The 24,214-nt window shown below is 42.7% G+C and overlaps 1 protein-coding gene across 1 annotated transcript in view; it reads right to left on the bottom strand.

Annotated features, from left to right (window-relative positions):
• The window catches only part of ahctf1 (AT hook containing transcription factor 1), a 124,349-nt gene extending 101,851 nt beyond the window's left edge, over window positions 1-22,498 (bottom strand). The window contains exons 1-2 of the mRNA XM_068045406.1: window positions 22,278-22,498; window positions 2,161-2,289 (exon numbers count right to left, since the gene is read on the bottom strand). Of these exons, the coding sequence (XP_067901507.1) occupies window positions 2,161-2,281 (121 nt within the window). The 5' untranslated portion in view covers window positions 2,282-2,289; window positions 22,278-22,498. The remainder of the gene's footprint in view (window positions 1-2,160; window positions 2,290-22,277) is intronic.
• Between the last annotated feature and the right edge of the window lie 1,716 nt (window positions 22,499-24,214).

Raw genomic sequence — 24,214 nt, 5'->3', positions numbered from 1 at the left:
GCACTAAGATCTAATTTCCATAATTATACTTCAGCCTTAAGAACACAATAAAAACAGTGCACATGACCACCGAAACTAGTGTCAGTTCTCAGCCCATTCTTGTCCCAAACTCTGATCTGATCTCACTCTCTCATGCACTCTTCCCATACAAATTAACCTTATTTCCTAGATCATGTTTTTATAATATGACATATGGATTTTACAACAGAAAAACTCCAGGGCAAAATGTTATAATTTGTAAATAGTGTTACCTTTTCAGGGAAGTTTGCAAATTGCATCACTGAAATTGTTTTTTTTATATCAGGTGCAACTCACCCCCACCCACCCTATAGTAAATAAAATTTCTAACAGCCAAACTAAGGTTTCATACAAAATAAATATTTCACACTATAATTATAGATTTAGCCATTAAATTGTAAGTTAGGTCCTTTCATACATTCAGTAAGAAAAGAAATCTACTTGAAGAGTTCAGCTTCTATAAAAACCTAGTTTTTAACTATATATATTTGTACCTCAATAATTGGAAGCGCTTTTGACTATATTTATGCATTCTAAGGATTTGCAGAATTTCCCAGAATGCAATCATAGGAAGTATACTCCATAGTCTCTTTTATAAAACCAAGATGAAAAATTGGTGCTCAAAATCAGGAATTCGTATACTTTCAAATCTTACAAAAGGAAGGTTTCTCCTTTCCCCTCTAAAATTGTGTATATAATTAATTAACCTCTTCATATTAAGCACTAGAAATGTAACCTAAATATCAGCTGATGTAGCAATGCAGACAAACTTTTAACTCCTAAATTTAAAAGATTACTTCTGGAGCATATTTTCGTTAAGTAAGTACTCCATCAGAAATGTTTAGTAATCAAGAAAAGTATTACAATTTCTATGATTCAACAAGATGCATGTTAGGTTAAACTTTGCTTCAATTTTAAATTTTTTGGTTTGGATGATAAAACTCATGCCCTGAATCAACGGGACAACTTTCCTACTCAACTTTGTAAGGACGGTTTCTGAAAAGAATATTTTGGTCTAAAAAGTATTTATATTTTATACCCTTAACCACAAAGAAAGAGAAAGGAAACTACAAGGCAAAATATTGTTTAAAGCAAAGTAATCTAGTTTGTGCACTTTAGTTTATGTAAGCTGACAGCGCTGACTGGCCCCAATAAAACCACCTCTGTGGCTAATAACAGTATTTATTTTAACCTGTCATGACTTTTGTACCCAATTATAGAAGAGCGCACTGCCAAAAGGAGACCTGGTATTGAATGAAATAAAAAGCAACACGTTCACAATGTTAATTAAAGCAGAGCACTGTAGAGAACTCCAGCACTTCAACTTCAAACATTCTAGATTTTGCATATTATCCAGCCACAGAGAAATCCTGAAAAACATCTCAGTACAAAATGAAACTTTTCTTTACATACTTGATACTCAAAACGTTCCTTCACCTGGATTATGGCCTGACTCAAAATTCTATTTAAATGAACTACAGCCTAAAATCTAACTGCGATGGGACAGTTACTGACACCTAATCCTGAAAAGATCCAAATTTTTACAAGTTCTGATCAACATATTCTCCAACTTATTTTGTAAGTGCATGGGTGATTTGTTTAAGCATGCGGGCCCTTTTATTGTTTTTGCACAGCCGCACAACTTAAAAGAGGTTGACGTGCAGTCTGCGCAGCAGCTTTCTGATTGCTTCACAGCCACTCAACTTAGAGGGAACATTGGTTCTGATGCTTATATCTGCAACAGGTTGCTGGATAGCAGTATTGATATATGATGCAAAATAATGTTTCATTCCTGGAAAGCTGTACCAAAAATATACATAACTTGAAACCAGATACCATCATCGAACTCTATCAAGGACAAACTTACCAGAATCAATCAATAGCTTGAAACAAAAGTATCTAATACCACAAGATTAATATGAATGATGAAAAACATCATAATACATAAGCAGTGTCCTATTTTCCAGAAAAACACTGACAACACATTGTAGGCAAAGCACACTGACATTCAGTGATTTCTCGTAATTTGAGGGGGGAAAATTAATACACAAAACTCTGCAAATAGTGTACTTTTAGTTTTAAGTTTCCTTAATTGTTAATTTAAGTACAGGCCAATAACAGAAAAACACAATTATGCCTTACCTGTGGCAATTTTCCCGTACAGACCTTCATCTTGTGTAGACTCGTCATCAGCAAGAGCTTCTATGGTCACTTCTGGAAACTGTAGTAGACCACTGGTGACTTGTGCAGTTAGTTCACACATATTTCACTCTGAAATAGAATTGGTGGAAGTATGAGAAACTGCAAATCAATTACAGCTATTTTAGCTTTTGTTTTTATTCATTCATGGGAATGTGGGCATTGCTGGCTATGACAGCATTTATTGCCCATCCCTAATTGCCCTTGAGATGATGAAGTTGAGCCACCTTCTTGAACTGCTACAGTCCATGTGGGGTAGGTACACCAACAGTGCTGTTAGGAAGGGAGTTCCAGGATTTTGACTCAGTGACAATGATATATTTCCAAGTCAGGATGGCATGTGGCTTGGAGGGGAACTTGCAGGTGGTGGCGTTCCCGTGCATTTGCTGCTCTTGTCCTTCTAGGTGGTAGAGGTTGCAGGTTTAGAAGGTGCAGTCTAAAGGAGCCTTGGTGAGTTGCTGCAGTGCATCTTGTAGATGGTACACACTGCTGCCACTGTGCGTCGATGGTGAAGGGAGTGAATGTTTGTGGATGGGGTGCCAATCCTGGATGGTGTTGAGCTGGTTCTTGAGTGTTGTTGGAGCTGCACCCATCCAGGCAAGTGGAGAGTATTCCAACACACTCCTGAACTGAGCCTTGTAGATGGTGAACAAGCTTTGGGAAGTCAGGAGGTGAGTTACTCCCTGCAGGATTCCTAGCTTCTGACCTGCTCTTGCAGCCACGGTATTTATGTGGCTACTCCAATTAAGTTTCTGGTCAATGGTAACCACCAGGATGTTGATAGTGGGGGATTCAGTGATTATAATGCCATTGAATGTCAAGGGAAAATAGTTAAGATTCTCTCTTGTTTGAGATAGTCATTGCCTGGCACTTAAGTGGCAAATAACATTCGCGCCACAGATCAGCCCAAGCCTGGATATTGTCCAGATCTTGCTGCATTTCTACACGGACTGCTTCAGTATCTGAGGAGTTGCGAATGGTGCTGAACATTGTGCAATCATCAGTGAACATCCCCACTTCTGACCTTATGATTGAAGGAAGGTCATTGATGAAGCAGCTGACGATGGTTGGGCCTAGGACAATACCCTGAGGAAGTCCTGCAGTGATGTCCTGGAACTCAGATGATTGACCTCCAACAACCACAACCATCTTCTTTTGTGCTAGGTACGATTCCAACCAGCAGAGAGTATTCCCCCTGATTTCCATTGCTCCTTGATACCACACTCGATCAAATGCTACCTTGATGTCAAGGGCAGTCACTCTCACCTCACCTCTGGAGTACAGTTCCTTTGTCCATGTTTGAACCAAGGCTGTAATGAGGTCAGGAGCTGAGTGGCCCTGGCAGAACCCAAACTGAGCAGTGAGCAGGGTCTTGCCAAGCAAGTGCCGCTGGATAGCACTGATGACGACACCTTCCATCACTTTACTGATTATCGAGAGTAGACTGATGGGGCGGTAATTGGATGGGTTGGATTTGTCCTGCTTTTTGTTTACAGGACATACTTGGGTGATTTTCCACATTGCCAGGTAGATGCCAGTGTTGTAGCTGTGCTGGAACACGGAAAGTTCTGGAGCACAAGTCTCATACTATTGCCGGAATGTTGTAATTTTTAAAACGCTAGCAGACCTCCACAGTTGTTGTTCATGGCGAGCTGGAGGATACACTTTTATAATTGTTAGGGATAACACCAGGACTACTGACAGCGATGAATCCTATTTTAATAAAAAGCATATTTTGGGATTGAATTCCATGACTGCCCATTATTCTGTGAAACCATAAATAAATGGCTATTTTATATATTGCTTTACCCATGATTAAACTGGTAAAGAATAAAAATTTTAAAGTTAGAAATATACAGCAGTGTGTACAAGATGTACCATTTGGAGTTAGATATGCAGTACTTAGCAACACTGAGTAGGAGATAACTCATCTCTGCAAACATTAAAATTTGGCGTTATGATTAGTTCCTGGAAGTCTGACTGTGTGTGGGCCTCTCTCTCTCTCTTCATTCTCTCCCCCACCCCGCCTTCCCAAAAGGTGTCAATAAATAGAATGGTTACCCTTTCTCAATAGAGTCTTCAACATTTATAGCAGACACATTGATGCCAAATGGATTTGTCCAGTATACATTGAAAATTTCTTGGTCATACAGTTCACAAAGAAGTACAGACTGTAGCCATCAGAATAGCATTAGTTTTAGCTGAATTACTTGCTGGTTGCTTTATTTTAATATGCATACACAGCACATTATAAACAGATACCCATCTGTGCTGTGGTGCACAACAGCACTCGCCTCCTTCCAAAGGGTAAAACCCAAGCAAAAACATTGGGGGCCCAGACGACTTGGTTGCTGTCCTCAGGTACCTGATGGCCAAGGTCCTGGAGCTGGCAGGCAACAAAACGCAGGACAAGTTTGCAAGTTCTCCCTGTGTCTGCGTGGGTTTTCTCCGGGTGCTCCGGTTTCCTCCCACAAGCCAAAAGACTTGCAGGTTGATAGGTAAATTGGCCATTATAAATTGTCACTAGTATAGGTAGGTGGTAGGGAAATATAGGGACAGGTGGGGATGTTTGGTAGGAATATGGGATTAGTGTAGGATTAGTATAAATGGGTGGTTGATGTTCGGCACAGACTCGGTGGGCCGAAGGGCCTGTTTCAGTGCTGTATCTCTAATCATAATCCAAATTATCCCCTCCACCTGCAACAAGGAGCTCAACAAGCTTGTGAGAGATGGCAGCAGTTCTAGTTGCCAAAGCAATGGGGGTGGGGGAGGACTGAATACAGTAGGACTGCCTGGTCCAAGTCAGAAAAATCATGCAATGATTAATGACAGACACATCACTAAGTTAACTGTACTTTAACGAGGGGCGAACAGCTGACTGAAGCTGCTTGCTGTTCGAAATAGCTAGTGCGCTTAATACATTTTAAGTGGTGTCTTTGTAATTAACACCTATGGTGAAGTCAAAGGATTAGCAAAATTTGTCCGATATAGACCGTTGTCTGTAATAAGTGCAAGCAGGGTAAGTTCTAAGGATAAAAACAAGAAATGCTGGAAATACTCAGCAGGTCTGACAGCACCTGTGGAGAGAGAAGCAGAGATAACATTTCAGGTCACTGACCCTTCTTCAGAACTTAGGTATATTATTTTAAAAATTGATAAGTCAGCATAAATCAGTTGGGCCAAATGGCCTGTTCTATGCTAAACGTTCTATTTAACCATTTCAAAGTACATCAGAATGTTGAAAATTCAGTTCAAAAATCTTTTTGGTTGTGAGGGTCTATTTTAAATATAACTAAAAAAATAACAGATGATGAAACTTGAGCACTTTGAGGTAATTTTTTTTTATTCATAGAAATTTAAGTAAAGTTGGTTTTATAGGAAGGGCATGAGGTCTTTTGAGAGGTGCGGATGATATTTTTTCTGGAAATGGTTCCAGACATAAGGGATCAGTTACATGGATAGACTGGAAAAGCTGGGATTATTCTCCTTCGAGCAGAGAAGGCGAAGCAAAGATTTGATAGAGGTGTTTAAAATCATGGCGGTGGTAGAGTAAATGAAGAAAATCTGCTCCAATGACTGAAGGGTTGATAACAAGAGGGCACACCGATTTAATGTGATTGGAAAAAACAGAGGTGACATGAGAGAAACCTATATGCCATTCAGTGGTTAGGATTTGGAATGCACTGCCTAATAGGGAGGTGCATATAGATTCAATAATCGCCTTCAAAAGGGAACTGGATAAATATTTGACGGGGAGAAAATTGCAGGGATATGTAGAAAGGGGAGAGTTGGACTAACTGGAAATCTCTTTGAAAGAGTTGGTGCAGACCCGGCTTTTGAATAGCTTTCTGTGCTGTACTATTCTAAGAACTAATTTTTTTTTAAAAACAACTCAGACATGTAGACTCTCTCAGCGTAATACACCATTTAGAAACACTATTTATATTAAGAAACCGACAAAAGCTTCAACAGGTGCGTAATATGTGTATTCACTCAAACAGCCTGTGCTTTAAAAAAAAAGCTGAATAAAACTTTAGAAATTTGTTCTCGCTTTTGAAATAATTTTTTTTTTAAAGAAGAAGCAAAATCGATTTGGTTAGAGACTGGCAAATTTAAATGGTGCATCCTGGGAAATTGTGCAAACTCCACATCCGGGATCTATCTTTAGTTAATAACTACAGCACTCAGCGAAAATATCAAGCCAAAACCAGGATTTTGGAAGATACTAAGCAAAAACTCAAGACAAAAAAATCCAGTTAGCAAACTTCATGCTAATGTAAAATATCTATTTTTTTTTCAAATTTATCACCTCATTTGGGATAAATGTCAGCTAACGAAAATATGTTTGAGAAAAGTATTTTTAAAAATAGTTTTGATTTTTGTCATTTGGTGAACCACTTTTACATTTTAAATGGGGTTTTGCAAAATAAATGCGTACATATAGATTTCCAATACTAAGAATGCCTCAAAATTGTGAAGCAGAAATTTATTATAATTGTGTGAATGAGAGAAATACACACACAATTCTATAGATTAACTGTTCTCCAACACTTTCAAGGGACATTTTGCCAGATTCAGGGTATTTATTATGTTAAAGGTGCTATATAAATGCAAGTAATTGTACAGCTCAGTTACAGTTGCCCAGTAATACCGAAAATCGTTGAACACGTTCAATGTATATACTTTCATTGTCTCAGCATGGAAGCCCCTTCCCTTCCTCAGCTCCTGTGCATTAGTGAAAAACATACTACAGATAAACTCCGGTTGGGGGGGGCGGGGAGAAACTACTTTAAGCAGTGAAAATAACTGGAACCTGTTTGCATAAGGGATTAAAACAAGGTAAAGCACAAACTCTGAGAATTTTGATTTTTAAAATAAGATCCTATATTCAAGAAATTGTTCATTTAGTAACATATGTTGTATGTGACAAATGAAACTTTGTATTTTGAAATTACATTTAATTTTTAAATTAGATTAGTTTAATTTTATGCCTTAATTTCTGTAATAATGTACCCAACATTAATACAGTATTAACATAGTATTCCATTCTTACAGAAATGACTAAATATACTCAGTCTTACCAGCATGTGTAAAGTTACTGCTTATGGCAACTGCCCGTTGAGAGAAAGCCAATAAAAACCCATAAATCCCATAAGAATTCAGAAGAACCTTCATTACCCAGAGAGTGGTTAGAATGTAGAACTTGCTACCACATGGAGTGGTTGAGGCAAATAGCATAGATACATTTACAGGAAAGCTAGATAAGTATGAGGGAGAAAGGAATAGAAGGATATGCTGATAGAATCAGATGAAGTAGGCTGGGAGGAAGATCTTATGGTCCTATTCAGATATATGCTCCACATGACCTGTTTCTGTGCTGTAATTTCTATGCAATTCAATGTATTCTTTTATATGCCAAAAAATTGTTCATCTATCCCATTGAAACCAATTTATTGCCCCTTACAAATCAAGTAATGTTCCTTTATCTGGAAACAGAGCTAGAAAAGGAAAAAACCTGTACAGAGATGAGATTAACACAAGTATACACTTGTTCGACCATTAGGTTGCTGAGCACAGCAAGGGATGTACAACTTCTGCTATCAAATTATTTTATGGAGTCCTTGGCATACTTTGGCTTTGTAGCAAAGACACATAAAAATACTAGCTATTGTCCCCTTCCACCCACATCATTTCTTTGTAAAGAACAAAACACACCAAGAGTTATCAAGATCTAGTTTTTGCACTGCGTTGATAGTATAATACATTGTGCTCAGACTTAGATACATCGTAAAACTATTTTCATACTGCTTCAAACAAATGTTTTAACCCAAACCTTGGGCAATAACATCAATCCTCCACTGATGACAATAAGGTTTGCAACATAAAGATACAAAATAATTACAGAAAAAGAAAAAAAAATTTGAAATAGCATTTTCCACTTGTGGTTCCAACAAACTTGAGCTTCAGATCCTAAGACTTCTCAACGAACACTGTCTGCTGAAGTGAGTCAGCAAGACACCAGCTCATATTACCCACTACAGAAGTGTACCTACAACTCCTCAAATTATTAACAGGAAGACTATCCGTTTACAGAGCATGTAAGCCCCTTCCCTTCCTCAGCTCCTGTGCATCAATGAAAAATATACTACAGGTAAGGTCCTGGGGGAACTACCTTAAGCAAAGTAACTGGAACCTATTTGTATAAAGCATTAAAACAGGTAAAGCGCAAACTGAGAATTTTGAGTTTAAAAAAAGAGTCTATATTCGAGAAATTGTTCATTTAGAAACATTTGTGTGACAAATGAAACTTTGCAATTAGAAAGTGTTTAATTTTTATTTATTTTTATAACATATGGTTACAACAGTTGCATTTCTTTTGTGTTAAAGAAATTTTAAAAAGGGGGTTGATGCGGGAAAATGGAATTGAGGTAGATCATCTGTGATCTTATTGATTGGCCTGCTCCTATTTCTTAAGCTCTTGTTCATGTAAAGTTTTGGGAGGACTGCACCATTATTCAAGTTTGCAGGAAAGCACTGAATTTAAACATTTGTTTCAGCAGAAAATTTTTAGTAATACGAAGTACTGCTGCAGAAGTATTTGGTAACGGTGTTAGTGTTACCTCAGTGGTTTCACTCATACCCGAGTCAAAAGATTGTGGGTCCAGACCCAAAAGCAGAGACTTGATTACTTAACCTAGGCTGGTATTCAGTGCCGTACTGAGTGAGTCTGCCCTCTCAGGTGGATGTAAAAGACCCATTATTCGAAGAACACGTGAGTTCTTTCTGGTATCCTGGCCAATATTCATCCCCCAACTAACACCTAAAACAGACGATCTGATCGTTTACTTCATTTCGGTTTGTGGAACCTTGCCATGCACAGATTGGCTGCCACGATTCCTACATTACAACAGTGACTACACTTCAAAAGTACATCACTGGCTGTAAAATATCTTGGGATATCCAGAGGGCATGAAAGGCACTGTATAAATACAAGTCAAAAATGCCATACTAAATCAACCTTTTTTCACTTCATACACCCAAAAAATAAAATTGGAACTAAGTAAAATCTAGCCTCATGTGGGATGGGACAGTTAAACATCTGAAAACCGCCATCTTAATGAGCACATTCTACTTCATCCTATCACAGCGAGCTATCCAGGTTGAGATATTAACAGATAGAAAGGGAAAACATACCAAAATAAGTCTCTCTTCCTCACAAAGGTGAAGATGATTTATGTAGTACAATTCTACAAATTATTGCAAGTTTTATAAAGAGCGAGTTTAAAGTTAAGAGGCATGCTGGAAACCGCACAACTACTCCATGGTTCATTTGGTTGAAGGACTGAATAAATGAACCATTCTTAAGATCTATGTTGTCTATGTTGTGTTAGCTGGTCACGGGCAGGGTGGCATTAATAGCAGTAAACTGACTTCAGCATCCATTGGTTAGGGAAAGGGGTGGGTAGGAAGCAGTCATCCAATTGCTTCTAGCTATTTAGTGGCTCGTGCTGGAAGCTCATGGATAATTGAGCGAGATCAAAATCAAGCATGGCTGCGATACACCCTACTCTCAGGCAAGGCCTACATGAATAAAGGCTATGGTACAAGGACTGAAGAGTTACTGCCACCCCATGGAACTGTTCCCCAGCAAGTGAATGCATTTGACAAAGAATGGGAGAAAACTGGCATTGAAAAAAGCAGCATAAAAACCTGCTACAACCTGGATCCAAGATGTCTGTATAACCATTAGGCTCATTAAGATGGCGGTTTGCAAATGTTAGGGGCGGCACAGTGGCTAGCACCGCAGCCTCACAGCTCCAGCGACCCGTGTTTGGTTCTGGGTACCTCCCACATGCCAAAGACTTGTGGGTTGATGGGTAAAATTGGCCATTTTTTTAATCATAGAGAGATACAGCACTGAAACAGGCCCTTCGGCCCACCGAGTCTGTGCCGACTAACAGCCACCAATTTATACTAATCCTACATTAACCCCATATTCCTTACCACATCCCCACCTTTCCTCAATTATCCTACCACCTACCTACACTAGGGGCAATTTACAATGACCAATTTACGTAGCAACCTGCAAGTCTTTGGCTGTGGGAGGAAACAGGAGCACCCGGCGGAAACCCACACGGTCACAGGGAGAACTTGCAAACTCCGCACAGGCAGTACCCAGAACCGAACCGGGGTCGCTGGAGCTGTGAGGCTGTGGTGCTAACCACTGCGCCACTGTAAAAAAAAAAATATCCCTAGTATAGGTAGGTGGTAGGAGAATTGAGGGAAGGTGGGGATATGAGAGGGAAAATGGGATTAATGTAGGATTAGTATAAATGGGTGGTTGATGGTTGGCACGGACTCGGTGGGCCAAAGGGCCTGTTTCAGTGCTGTATCTCTCGATGACTCTATAACACATTGAGGGATGAAACAAATATAGTGCACAGGTTGTCCTAGTCCTTTCCCCAAGCAACTCCAAGGTCAAACAAAATAACAATATTTATGCTCTCTCTTTCTGCTTGGAGTAGTGAACAATACATATGCAATTTGAACATAAGTGCAAGTAACTGGTATCTGGACAACAGAACATAATACCATCCATAAATGTAACACAAGTATATACAGACCTACAAAACTGACATGAAACAATATCTTTAAGGCACATGTTTAATATTACACATTGACGATTTACTTCCAAGATCAGCATTTCAACACTTGATATCATGCAAATATATCATATAGTGAGTGCACATACCCATCATTTCAAACGGTGTTTCACCACACCAACCACAGACAACATACTCTACACAATGTGGCAAAAGGTTTTATGCGTATACCTCAGTTTTGCAATTATATGCTGTATATGGTGGCTATTCACACCATTCCTGTTTTTTTTGCTAGAGCAATCCAAAATTAAACCTGCTGTCCTTTACTCTCCCATAGCACTGTATCTTTCTCTGCTTCAAATGTTTATCCATATTTTTCTTAAAAGATGCAATGGTGTTTACCTCAACTTTGGCGTTATAAAGTATTTTGTGCTCCAACAACCCTGCATGAAGACTTTTCTCCTCCCCTTTCTTTATGAGGATATTAAATTAATGTCTCCTTGCCACTAATTTCCCTACTCATCTCATCAGAATCTTTCAAAAAATTGAAAACCTCAGCTTTCTCTACTCTAGGGAAATAGTCCCAACAATTCAGATATCTCATTACTATAATTTTGCATTGCAGATGAACTGTACACCAAGAACAATTCTATAACATGATACCCAAAATTAAACATGGTACTGGAACTGTGTGTGAAATATATATAAAAATAAACACACATGCCATCAGAGCTCAGTGCCTTATCCATCCAGAGTTCTCCAATTTTCTTTTTAAACAAATTCCCTTTCTATTGTTATCTTTAACCATTCTTCTGCAATGTCCTTCTTGTTATCTGTTTGTCTTGTTTCTATTCACTTAGCAGTTGCAGGAAAAAAGACAGAAGCGCAAGGAGAGAGCCAACTGTGCAACAGCCCCGACAACCAATTTTATCTGCAGCACCTGTGGAAGAGTCTGTCACTCTAGAATTGGCCTTTATAGCCACTCCAGGCGCTGCTTCACAAACCACTGACCACCTCCAGGCGCTTACCCATTGTCTCTTGAGACAAGGAGGCCAAAGAAGAAGATGCAACAAAGTACAGACAACATAAAAGCAAAATACTGCGGATGCTGGAAATCTGAAACAAAAACAAGAAATGCTGGATTCACTCAGCAGGTCTGGCAGCATCTGTGGAAAGAGAAGCAGAGTTAACGTTTCGGGTCAGTGACCCTTCTTCGGAACTGACAAATATTAGAAAAGTCACAGATTATAAACAAGTGAGGTGGGGGTTGGGCAAGAGATAACAAAGGAGAAGGTGCAGATTGGACCAGGCCACATAGCTGACCAAAAGGTCACGGAGCAAAGGCAAACAAGATGTTAATGGTGTGTTGAAAGACAAAGCATTAGTACAGATTAGGTGTGAATATACTGAATATTGAACATCAGCAAGTGCAAACCTGAAGAAAAACAACCTGAAAAAAACAGTGGGTGAGCAAACTGAACAAACTAAGATGAACTGAAATAAATACAAAAAAAGATTGTAAAAAATGTAAAAAGGAATGCCAAAAAAAAAAAGGAAGAAAAAAAAGGAAGAAAAAATAACTAAAAATGAAAGTAAAGTGGGGGGCTGTCAGGCTCTGAAATTATTGAACTCAATGTTCAGACCGGCAGGCTGTAGTGTGCCTAATCGGTAGATGAGATGCTGTTCCTCGAGCTTGCGTTGATGTTCACTGGAACACTGCAGCAATCCCAGGACAGAGATGTGAGCATGAGAGCAGGGGGGAGTGTTGAAATGGCAAGCAACCGGAAGCTCAGGGTCCTGCTTGCGGACTGAGCGGAGATGTTCCGCAAAGCGGTCACCCAGTCTGCGCTTGGTCTCCCCAATGTAGAGGAGACCACACTGTGAGCAGCGAATACAGTATACTACATTGAAAGAAGTACAAGTAAATCGCTGCTTCACCTGAAAGGAGTGTTTGGGGCCTGGGATAGTGAGGAGAGAGGAGGTAAATGGGCAGGTATTACACCTCCTGCGATTGCAAGGGAAGGTGCCCTGGGACGGGGACGAGGTGGTGGGGGTAATGGAGGAGTGGACCAGGGTGTCGCGGAGGGAACGATCCCTTCGGAATGCTGACAGGGGAAGGGAGGGGAAGATGCGACTGGTAGTGGCATCACGCTGGAGGTGGCGAAAATGGCGGAGGATGATCCTTTGGATATGGAGGCTGGTGGGATGAAAAGTGAGGACAAGGGGAACCCTGTCACGGTTCTGGGAGGGAGGAGAAGGGGTGAGGGTAGAGGTGCGGGGAATGGGTCGGACACGGTTGAGGGCCCTGTCAACCACAGTGGGGGGAAATCCTCGGTTGAGGAAAAAGGAGGTCATATCAGAAGCACCGTCATGGAAGGTAGCATCATCAGAGCAGATGCGTCGGAGACGGAGAAACTGGGAGAATGGAATGGAGTCCTTACAGGAGGTAGGGTGTGAAGAAGTGTAGTCGAGGTAGCTGTGGGAGTCAGTGGGCTTATAATGGATATTGGTAGACAACCTATCCCCAGAGATGGAGACAGAGAAGTCGAGGAAGGGAAGGGAAGTGTCAGAGATGGACCATGTAAAGGTGAGAGAAGGGTGGAAATTGGAAGCAAAGTTGATAAAGTTTTCTAGTTCGGGGCGGGAGCAGGAAACGGCACCGATACAGTCATCAATGTACCGGAAAAAGAGTTGGGGGAGGGGGCCTGAGTAGGACTGGAACAAAGAATGCTCGACATATCCCACAAAAAGACAGGCATAACTAGGACCCATGCGGGTACCCATAGCGACACCTTTTACTTGAAGGAAATGCATGGAGTTGAAGGAGAAGTTGTTCAATGTGAGAACAAGTTCAGCCAGGCGGAGGAGGGTGTTGGTGGATGGGGACTGGTTGGGCCTCTGTTCCAGGAAGAAGCGGAGAGCCCTCAAACCATCCTGGTGGGGGATGGAGGTGTAGAGCGATTGGACGTCCATAGTGAAGAGGAGGCGGTTGGGACCAGGAAACTGGAAATTGTCAAAATGACGTAGGGCGTCAGAAGAGTCACGGATGTAGGTGGGAAGAGACTGGACCAGCGGAGAAAAGAGAGAGTCTAGATAGGAAGAAATAAGTTCAGTTGGGCAGGAGCAGGCTGACACAATGGGTCTGCCGGGACAGTCCTGTTTGTGGATTTTGGGAAGGAGGTAGAAGCGGGCTGTCCGGGGTTGCGGGACTATGAGGTTGGAAGCTGTAGAGGGAAGATCTCCAGAGGAGATGAGGTCAGTGACAGTCCTTTGGACGGTGGCTTGATGTTCGGTGGTGGGGTCATGGTCCAGAGGGAGGTAGGAAGAGGTGTCTGTGAGTTGGCGTTGAGCTTCTGCAAGGTAGAGGTCGGTACGCCATACAACAACAGCACCACCCTTGTCTGCAGGTTTGATGACCATGTCGGGGTTAGACCTGAGAGAACGGAGTGCCTCAAGTTCAGAGGGGGACAGGTTAGAGTGAGTGAGGGGGGCAGAGAAATTGAGACGACCAATGTCTCGCCGACAGTTTTCAATGAAGAGATCAAGAGCGGGTAAGAGGCCAGGGTGAGGGGTCCAGGTAGAGGGAGAATGCTGGAGGCGGGTGAATGGGTCTGCTGGTCGGGGGGAGGACTCCTGGTCGAAGAAGTGAGCCCGGAGGCGGAGGCGACGGAAGAAGAGCTCAACGTCATGCCGAGCGCGAAATTCATTGAGGTGGGGGCGTAAGGGGATAAAACTGAGACCTTTGCTGAGTACAGAACGCTCAGCATCAGAGAGGGGGAGGTCAGAGGGTATAGTGAATACACGGCAAGGGGTCAGATCAGAAGGGGTGGGGTCAGAGGGAAGTGAAGCGGAAGGAGGATCTGGAGGGGCATTAGTCCCCATCAGCTGCTGGAGCTTGCGTTCCTTAACACCTGAAAGGAAGAAAAAAAGTTTTTTGTTAATGCGTCGGATGAGACGTAAGATGAGATGAAACTGTGGAGTAGAACAAATTTGAGATAAGGTGAGACGGTGCTGCTGGAGAGAGAGGTCCAGTGTGTGCATATGGCGGCGCATAGCACTGAGTGTGGATCTCAGGATGCGGCGAGAGTAGCAGTCCGAGGAACGTTGTATTTCTCGGAGATACCTGTGATCCTGGGTGGTTTCAAAGCATGATGGGTGAAACTGCAGTTGGAATCCACGTGGAATCAGTCGGAGCCGGAGACAGTCACTGAGGAAGGAGATGTGGCTGTGAAAACGGGTTTTGGTAGATACCTTATCAAACACCAGGAGGGAAATAGAAAGCAATGAAGGTGAACAAGGTAAAAGAGACAAACGAAAATCCCGTCGGAGAGAAGAGCAGAACTTCTTCAAGGTAGGCATTCCTGGAAGAGAAGTGGCAGTGAATTAAACACTAAAATAAAAGCAAAATACTGCGGATGCTGGAAATCTGAAACAAAAACAAGAAATGCTGGATTCACTCAGCAGGTCTGGCAGCATCTGTGGAAAGAGAAGCAGAGTTAACGTTTCGGGTCAGTGACCCTTCTTCGGAACTGACAAATATTAGAAAAGTCACAGATTATAAACAAGTGAGGTGGGGGTTGGGCAAGAGATAACAAAGGAGAAGGTGCAGATTGGACCAGGCCACATAGCTGACCAAAAGGTCACGGAGCAAAGGCAAACAAGATGTTAATGGTGTGTTGAAAGACAAAGCATTAGTACAGATTAGGTGTGAATATACTGAATATTGAACATCAGCAAGTGCAAACCTGAAGAAAAACAACCTGAAAAAAACAGTGGGTGAGCAAACTGAACAAACTAAGATGAACTGAAATAAATACAAAAAAAGATTGTAAAAAATGTAAAAAGGAATGCCAAAAAAAAAAGGAAGAAAAAAAAGGAAGAAAAAATAACTAAAAATGAAAGTAAAGTGGGGGGCTGTCAGGCTCTGAAATTATTGAACTCAATGTTCAGACCGGCAGGCTGTAGTGTGCCTAATCGGTAGATGAGATGCTGTTCCTCGAGCTTGCGTTGATGTTCACTGGAACACTGCAGCAATCCCAGGACAGAGATGTGAGCATGAGAGCAGGGGGGAGTGTTGAAATGGCAAGCAACCGGAAGCTCAGGGTCCTGCTTGCGGACTGAGCGGAGATGTTCCGCAAAGCGGTCACCCAGTCTGCGCTTGGTCTCCCCAATGTAGAGGAGACCACACTGTGAGCAGCGAATACAGTATACTACATTGAAAGAAGTACAAGTAAATCGCTGCTTCACCTGAAAGGAGTGTTTGGGGCCTGGGATAGTGAGGAGAGAGGAGGTAAATGGGCAGGTATTACACCTCCTGCGATTGCAAGGGAAGGTGCCCTGGGACGGGGACGAGGTGGTGGGGGTAATGGAGGAGTGGACCAGGGTGTCGCGGAGGGAACGATCCCTTCGGAATGCTGACAGGGGAAGGGAGGGGAAGATGCGACTGGTAGTGGCATCACGCTGGAGGTGGCGAAAATGGCGGAGGATGATCCTTTGGATATGGAGGCTGGTGGGATGAAAAGTGAGGACAAGGGGAACCCTGTCACGGTTCTGGGAGGGAGGAGAAGGGGTGAGGGTAGAGGTGCGGGGAATGGGTCGGACACGGTTGAGGGCCCTGTCAACCACAGTGGGGGGAAATCCTCGGTTGAGGAAAAAGGAGGTCATATCAGAAGCACCGTCATGGAAGGTAGCATCATCAGAGCAGATGCGTCGGAGACGGAGAAACTGGGAGAATGGAATGGAGTCCTTACAGGAGGTAGGGTGTGAAGAAGTGTAGTCGAGGTAGCTGTGGGAGTCAGTGGGCTTATAATGGATATTGGTAGACAACCTATCCCCAGAGATGGAGACAGAGAAGTCGAGGAAGGGAAGGGAAGTGTCAGAGATGGACCATGTAAAGGTGAGAGAAGGGTGGAAATTGGAAGCAAAGTTGATAAAGTTTTCTAGTTCGGGGCGGGAGCAGGAAACGGCACCGATACAGTCATCAATGTACCGGAAAAAGAGTTGGGGGAGGGGGCCTGAGTAGGACTGGAACAAAGAATGCTCGACATATCCCACAAAAAGACAGGCATAACTAGGACCCATGCGGGTACCCATAGCGACACCTTTTACTTGAAGGAAATGCATGGAGTTGAAGGAGAAGTTGTTCAATGTGAGAACAAGTTCAGCCAGGCGGAGGAGGGTGTTGGTGGATGGGGACTGGTTGGGCCTCTGTTCCAGGAAGAAGCGGAGAGCCCTCAAACCATCCTGGTGGGGGATGGAGGTGTAGAGCGATTGGACGTCCATAGTGAAGAGGAGGCGGTTGGGACCAGGAAACTGGAAATTGTCAAAATGACGTAGGGCGTCAGAAGAGTCACGGATGTAGGTGGGAAGAGACTGGACCAGCGGAGAAAAGAGAGAGTCTAGATAGGAAGAAATAAGTTCAGTTGGGCAGGAGCAGGCTGACACAATGGGTCTGCCGGGACAGTCCTGTTTGTGGATTTTGGGAAGGAGGTAGAAGCGGGCTGTCCGGGGTTGCGGGACTATGAGGTTGGAAGCTGTAGAGGGAAGATCTCCAGAGGAGATGAGGTCAGTGACAGTCCTTTGGACGGTGGCTTGATGTTCGGTGGTGGGGTCATGGTCCAGAGGGAGGTAGGAAGAGGTGTCTGTGAGTTGGCGTTGAGCTTCTGCAAGGTAGAGGTCGGTACGCCATACAACAACAGCACCACCCTTGTCTGCAGGTTTGATGACCATGTCGGGGTTAGACCTGAGAGAACGGAGTGCCTCAAGTTCAGAGGGGGACAGGTTAGAGTGAGTGAGGGGGGCAGAGAAATTGAGACGACCAATGTCTCGCCGACAGTTTTCAATGAAGAGATCAAGAGCGGGTAAGAGGCCAGGGTGAGGGGTCCAGGTAGAGGGAGAATGCTGGAGGCGGGTGAATGGGTCTGCTGGTCGGGGGGAGGACTCCTGGTCGAAGAAGTGAGCCCGGAGGCGGAGGCGACGGAAGAAGAGCTCAACGTCATGCCGAGCGCGAAATTCATTGAGGTGGGGGCGTAAGGGGATAAAACTGAGACCTTTGCTGAGTACAGAACGCTCAGCATCAGAGAGGGGGAGGTCAGAGGGTATAGTGAATACACGGCAAGGGGTCAGATCAGAAGGGGTGGGGTCAGAGGGAAGTGAAGCGGAAGGAGGATCTGGAGGGGCATTAGTCCCCATCAGCTGCTGGAGCTTGCGTTCCTTAACACCTGAAAGGAAGAAAAAAAGTTTTTTGTTAATGCGTCGGATGAGACGTAAGATGAGATGAAACTGTGGAGTAGAACAAATTTGAGATAAGGTGAGACGGTGCTGCTGGAGAGAGAGGTCCAGTGTGTGCATATGGCGGCGCATAGCACTGAGTGTGGATCTCAGGATGCGGCGAGAGTAGCAGTCCGAGGAACGTTGTATTTCTCGGAGATACCTGTGATCCTGGGTGGTTTCAAAGCATGATGGGTGAAACTGCAGTTGGAATCCACGTGGAATCAGTCGGAGCCGGAGACAGTCACTGAGGAAGGAGATGTGGCTGTGAAAACGGGTTTTGGTAGATACCTTATCAAACACCAGGAGGGAAATAGAAAGCAATGAAGGTGAACAAGGTAAAAGAGACAAACGAAAATCCCGTCGGAGAGAAGAGCAGAACTTCTTCAAGGTAGGCATTCCTGGAAGAGAAGTGGCAGTGAATTAAACACTAAAATAAAAGCAAAATACTGCGGATGCTGGAAATCTGAAACAAAAACAAGAAATGCTGGATTCACTCAGCAGGTCTGGCAGCATCTGTGGAAAGAGAAGCAGAGTTAACGTTTCGGGTCAGTGACCCTTCTTCGGAACTGACAAATATTAGAAAAGTCACAGATTATAAACAAGTGAGGTGGGGGTTGGGCAAGAGATAACAAAGGAGAAGGTGCAGATTGCAGACAACAGTTTGTCCCCTTAGTCATTTTATTTTGATCACAGGCAAGTTCAACTTCCAGCCTGCCCTATAAAGGCCAGCAGTTTACTGGTATATGGTTTCAAGTTATGAAACAATTCTGAAAAATTAAACATAATTAACTCCTAATGGTCAGTAGATAGCCAGAGGGCAGGGAGTGGCAGAAAGCTATAGAGCAACTACTTCCATTAAGTAATTCTATTTTTAAAGGATCCCTTCACTGTCTCTACAGAAGTTGAAAAAGTATCTACTGGATTTCCTTGCTTTTACGCTGAAGGCCAAGAAACTGTTAAACCCCAATTCCGTCAACACCGTAATCAGGCAGGTCATTAATGAAAGCACAAAGCAATGCATTAGAAAGACTGCTAAGGACCAAAAATAAGAGAATATGGCTCACAAATTGCCCCAGCCCATTGAGTTATCGCCTGATCTAATCAGTGACAGAACTGATTTAATGTATGTTTGTTGTGTTTCTCAAATTTGCCCTATCCTTTCATTTAAAATAAGTAGACATGACATTTATTAATTAGAAATTATGAATTCTCAATTGTTGAAAAGATAGAGTTTGACACATCAATAAGTTAAATCTAGTAAAGAAAAACAAACTTGGACCATAGTGAACTTAATACCGCAGAGCCCAATGCAAACTTTAGCAAAATTAATTTTGATGTTACGAAGAGGAGCTATCCAACAGTGGCTAAAATCAATAGTAGCAATATTACAATTCTACTGCTAACAGGAGGCAGATTTTTACGGAGGAGATGTAAAAGCCTAATTAACGCCTCTGGCGATGGAATAGCACTGTGTACTACCGAAGAGGTATTTATTTTCTAAAATCCAGAAACTTGCTTAGAGCTGCATTCAGTAAAGGCAACTACTGAGTTAAAACTGTAGATTAGAAGTGGACACAAAGTAGCCAGCCTACTGAAAAGAGTTATAACCCCAGAAGATACAACCCATGTGATTCACAGTAGCAGTCCATGGCCTGGTAATAGCATTACTTTAGCTGCTGGTATACAAAAGCTTAGCTAAGCTACCCTTATCAGAAACCACACAAAAAAATTAAAAAAGGTAAAATTATCCTCAGTTAGATAAAAGCAATATACTGCAGATGCTGGAAATCTGAAATAAAACAAAGTGCTGGAAATACTCAGCTGGTCTGGCAGCATCTGTGGACAGAAAAGCAGAGTTAACGTTTAATTGTTCTGATGAAAGGTCACAGACCTGAAACATTAACTCTGCTCCTCTGTCCACAGATGCTGCCAGATTTGAGCATTTTCTGTTTTTATACCCTCAGTAGTGCCATATTCTCAAATAAAAAATATTCTCAATAAAAGTGATGCCACAAGCTACCACAATCAATCTGTTCTGAGAAACCATTGTAAGTATACAATGGGAGGCTGATTAGGTTCTTTCAGCAAAGCACTGCATGAGAATCAGATAAGCCAACATTTTAACTGCTTTCAAGCTACAAACTGCTACAAGCTACAATACATTCTGCACTCTTCCCTACTGCTATTCAACTTGTGCTAACCAACGATGATTGTAAAATGACCCACAAGAGATCAGTTGGTCAAATTTGTTTCTGCGCTCCCCCCAGAGCTTAACCAAAAAAATGGCATGGTGCACATTTCAAGCATATTGTTTCTACTACAAATTTCCAGCATATACAATTTTCCTATTGATTTTATTTGCTCACAGTCCTGCTCTGTCACCCTTCCACAATATTAAATTTCAATGCGCATGATCATGCTCAATAAGGTCCAAAATCAACAGCACTGTCAATACAGAAATGCAAGATATGCTTTTGCTTTCACATTAGATTGTTGAAATCCAACTGGTCTGGATGCAAACCTGACTGCATTCAATGGGAACCAAGTCAAAATAAAGTTTCTCTTCCAAACTATAGGCTTTTCTAATCAATGTGAATCTGCCACAATTATGACCAACATTTGTACAGCAACTACAATCCAACAAAAATGAGTACATTATCATGACTCTAATGTAGAACTGGGAGAATGCTGCATTTTTATTTTTTATTTAGAGATACAGCACTGAAACAGGCCCTTCGGCCCACCGTGTCTGTGCCGACCAACAACCACCCATTTATACTAACCCTACAGTAATCCCATATTCCCTACCACCTACCTACACTAGGGGCAATTTACAATGGGCAATTTACAATAGCCAATTTACCTACCACCTGCAAGTCTTTGGCTGTGGGAGGAAACCGGAGCACCTGGTGAAAACCCACACGGTCACAGGGAGAACTTGCAAACTCCGCACAGGCAGTACCCAGAATTGAACCCAGGTCCCTGGAGCTGTGAGGCTGCGGTACTAACCACTGCACCACTGTGCCGCCCAGTCATTTACCCCAGATGATCAAAACGAGATCTTAAGCCAATACTCATTTGCCTGCTCAGATAGATGTAAACAACCCCCATGGCACCACTAACAGCAGATAGTCATTGATTTATTTGTGGGATCTTGCTGCCCACAAAACGGCCATCAACATTTGTCTACATAATAACTGTTTATTACTCTAGGTAACACACTAAAGACAGTAAATAAATGCAAGTTCACTCTTTTCACAACACAAACCATATTGTCTGACAACTTCAATGCAATATGCTTTGACAAAGATCTCTATCGTTAAACATTTCCACATACTTGATGCAAAATGTCAAAATACTTAAGATCAACCGTCGTCTCCTTTTTTGAAGTTCTTCGTTAAAAACAATATTTTCAATTACACAAAACAAATGCAAGATACAAGTCATTCTTGCATGTGCCAGTACTTTCCTACATGCTATAGACTCATTAAATTCAACTGCATATGATGCTTTGTTCACAATTCCGAGACTAGTTTAATGTATAGTTTAGTTCAACGCAGACATTTCGGCCTCATGTGCAATCAGTCGAATACCCTCGATACGGTTCAAATTGTGCCCCTGGCTAAACATGGTTTCTTCTTATTCAAGAGCACAACGTGCAGATTTCATCCACCAAACTACAAATCCCAGCATTACCCTTACAAATGAAGTGGAGGAGGGGAATTGGTGGGTTCAACTCTCTGTGGACTTTAACACCGTGAAGATGTATGAATCTTAATAAATGAAGGATTACTGCTCTTTGAATATCCTGACACATGTTAACTACACGAAGTGTTGAGCAAAAAGACAGGGAGGGAGGCAAATGCCATCATCTCATTTACGAGTGAATTAAATCGAGCGTTTGGGATTGAAAATTCGGCAAATTGCTCCTTTTCTACCTCCTACCACAAATCCTCCCCCTAAAGATCACATTAAAAACGCTGGATATTCGGGGAGCTGTGGAGAGCCCCCCACGCGCGCTGGGGCCTAAAGGCAGTGACTCACCCCTGCCCGCCCAGCCTTCTCGCTGTCTCTAAGAAAGACCAGAACGTTAGTGTGGGCCTCAGTCCCAGGTCCACCCCCAGATCGGGGTTTGATAAGAGCGGATTCCGCGAGTGTAGCGGCGGGTCTACAAACGGTACCTACCTGCGATCAGATGCACCGCCGCTGCTGGGCGAAGCCAGGTGGGCCTGTCATTAATCCAGGGCGCGATGCTGACCCCCGTTTCTCGACTCGCTCCCTTTCAATGCTGTGACAGTTGCCTGCGCCGAGCACTGTTTTTCTCCTTCCCTTTTTCCCTCGCTCCCGCTCCTTTTACTTTAACGTCAGCGCCATTTCCCAGCTGGTGCTGCGCACTGCTCGCCGCTCCGGGTCACGTCTGACGTCAGACTCTCGCGAGAGCCGCGGACCGGGAGCGGGAATCCCGCCCTCTTTCAAAATCCTGCCGTTGGTCACCATTCCGCTAAACTTTATTTAAACTCAGGCGGGTGGGTGGGAATAGGCTGACGGACAAGCCGTCTTCTTGTGAGGGACTGGAAGCAGGAGAGTGTAAGTTCTCCCTTGAGGAAATGTTTCTATCGTCTTATCTTTTATTTTATATTGTTTTTTTAAATAGAGTAGTTCATTCGGGCCTTTTTAAAAAATATATATTTATTTTCAGGATCTAGGCGTCGATGGGCCCGTATTGCCTTGAGAAGGTTATCTTTAGTTTGGGTGTCACTAACAAGATCAGCATTTATTGTCCATCCCTAATTGCCCATGAGATATAACTGAGCAATTTGTTAGGCCATTAAGAGTCAACCACAATGCAGTGGATCTGGAGTTAATTATCACAGAATGGTTACAGTGCAGAAGGAGGCCATTCGGCCCATCGTGTATTCACCGGCTCTCTGAAAGAGCAACTCCCTCAGTTCCATTCCCCCACCTTCTCCCTGTAACCTTGCACATTCTTCCTTTTCATATGACTGTCTAATTCCCTTTTGAATCCTTCAATTGAACCTGCCTCCACCATGTTCTCAGGCAGTGCATTCCAGACCTTAACCACTCGCTGCATAAAAAAGTTTGTCCTGGTGTCACTCTGGCTTCTCTTAACAAATACTTTAAATGTGTGCCCTCGTGTTCTTGATCCTTTCACAAGTGGGAATAGTTTCTTTCTATTGTCAGGCAAGCCCCTCCACCCGCCTGCCAAGAATGAGAAAAATTAATTTTGCCACATGTACCATGATTTTAAACAAAGTTGTTGAAGAAAGAACTTGCTTTAAAAAACAATTGGAGACTTTGGCTGGAGAGAGACATCAGCATATCAATAGACAGTACTTTAAAGGGCAAAAGAGCTATTCTCTGCTCCAGTTTAATCCACAATGGACTTTTGATTACCAGACATTGAAGCATTCCAGGTTAACTACTAAGATGGCCGAATACACAGTGATATGGTCAGACCAGTTTAGTCACATGACTGACTTGTTTTTTGAATTTGAGCTTCCAACAGGGAATTTGAAATCCGAAAGCTGTTGCTCCTGGACTGGAAAAGACCTCTCTCCTGTCTGCTCTCCTCTCGCTCTCACCAGCTTTGGAAACCATTGAAGACATATGAACCCCAAGAGAGAAAAGTCTCCTACAGTGAAAAAGGTTAAAGAAGAATACTGGGCCCCAATGAAAAGCAAGACTACCTACAATCAAGGACCCTACAGCGAGCTCAAAGCACAGTTTTTTTTTAAACTCTTCAAAAATTGCCTCAAATCTCTCCATTTATTTTTCTTTTTTCTGTCCCTATGCTTGCTAACGTGGGACCTGTCGTATATCCATAGGCGTTAACCGTATTGTTTGTTTAAGGTTTAATAAATTTCACCTTTCTTCTTTTAAACCTAAGCAAGCCTGCTTATGCTCATTTCTTTGCCTTATAATTGGAAAGTGAACAAGGATTCACCAAAGGGGGAGCTCAAAACAGTGTGTTTAAAATTAAATCCTGTTACAATAAGACCAGGTGAAGACAGTAAAAGACCCCTAGACACCTTTCTCACCTGGTCATAACACTATTTACTCTGTCTTGACCCCTCATCATTTTGAATACCACTATCAAATCA

This window comes from Heterodontus francisci, chromosome 13 (genome assembly GCF_036365525.1).
Source record: "Heterodontus francisci isolate sHetFra1 chromosome 13, sHetFra1.hap1, whole genome shotgun sequence".
Classification (NCBI taxonomy): domain Eukaryota; kingdom Metazoa; phylum Chordata; class Chondrichthyes; order Heterodontiformes; family Heterodontidae; genus Heterodontus; species Heterodontus francisci.
This window is presented reverse-complemented; position numbering and strand designations above follow the sequence as displayed.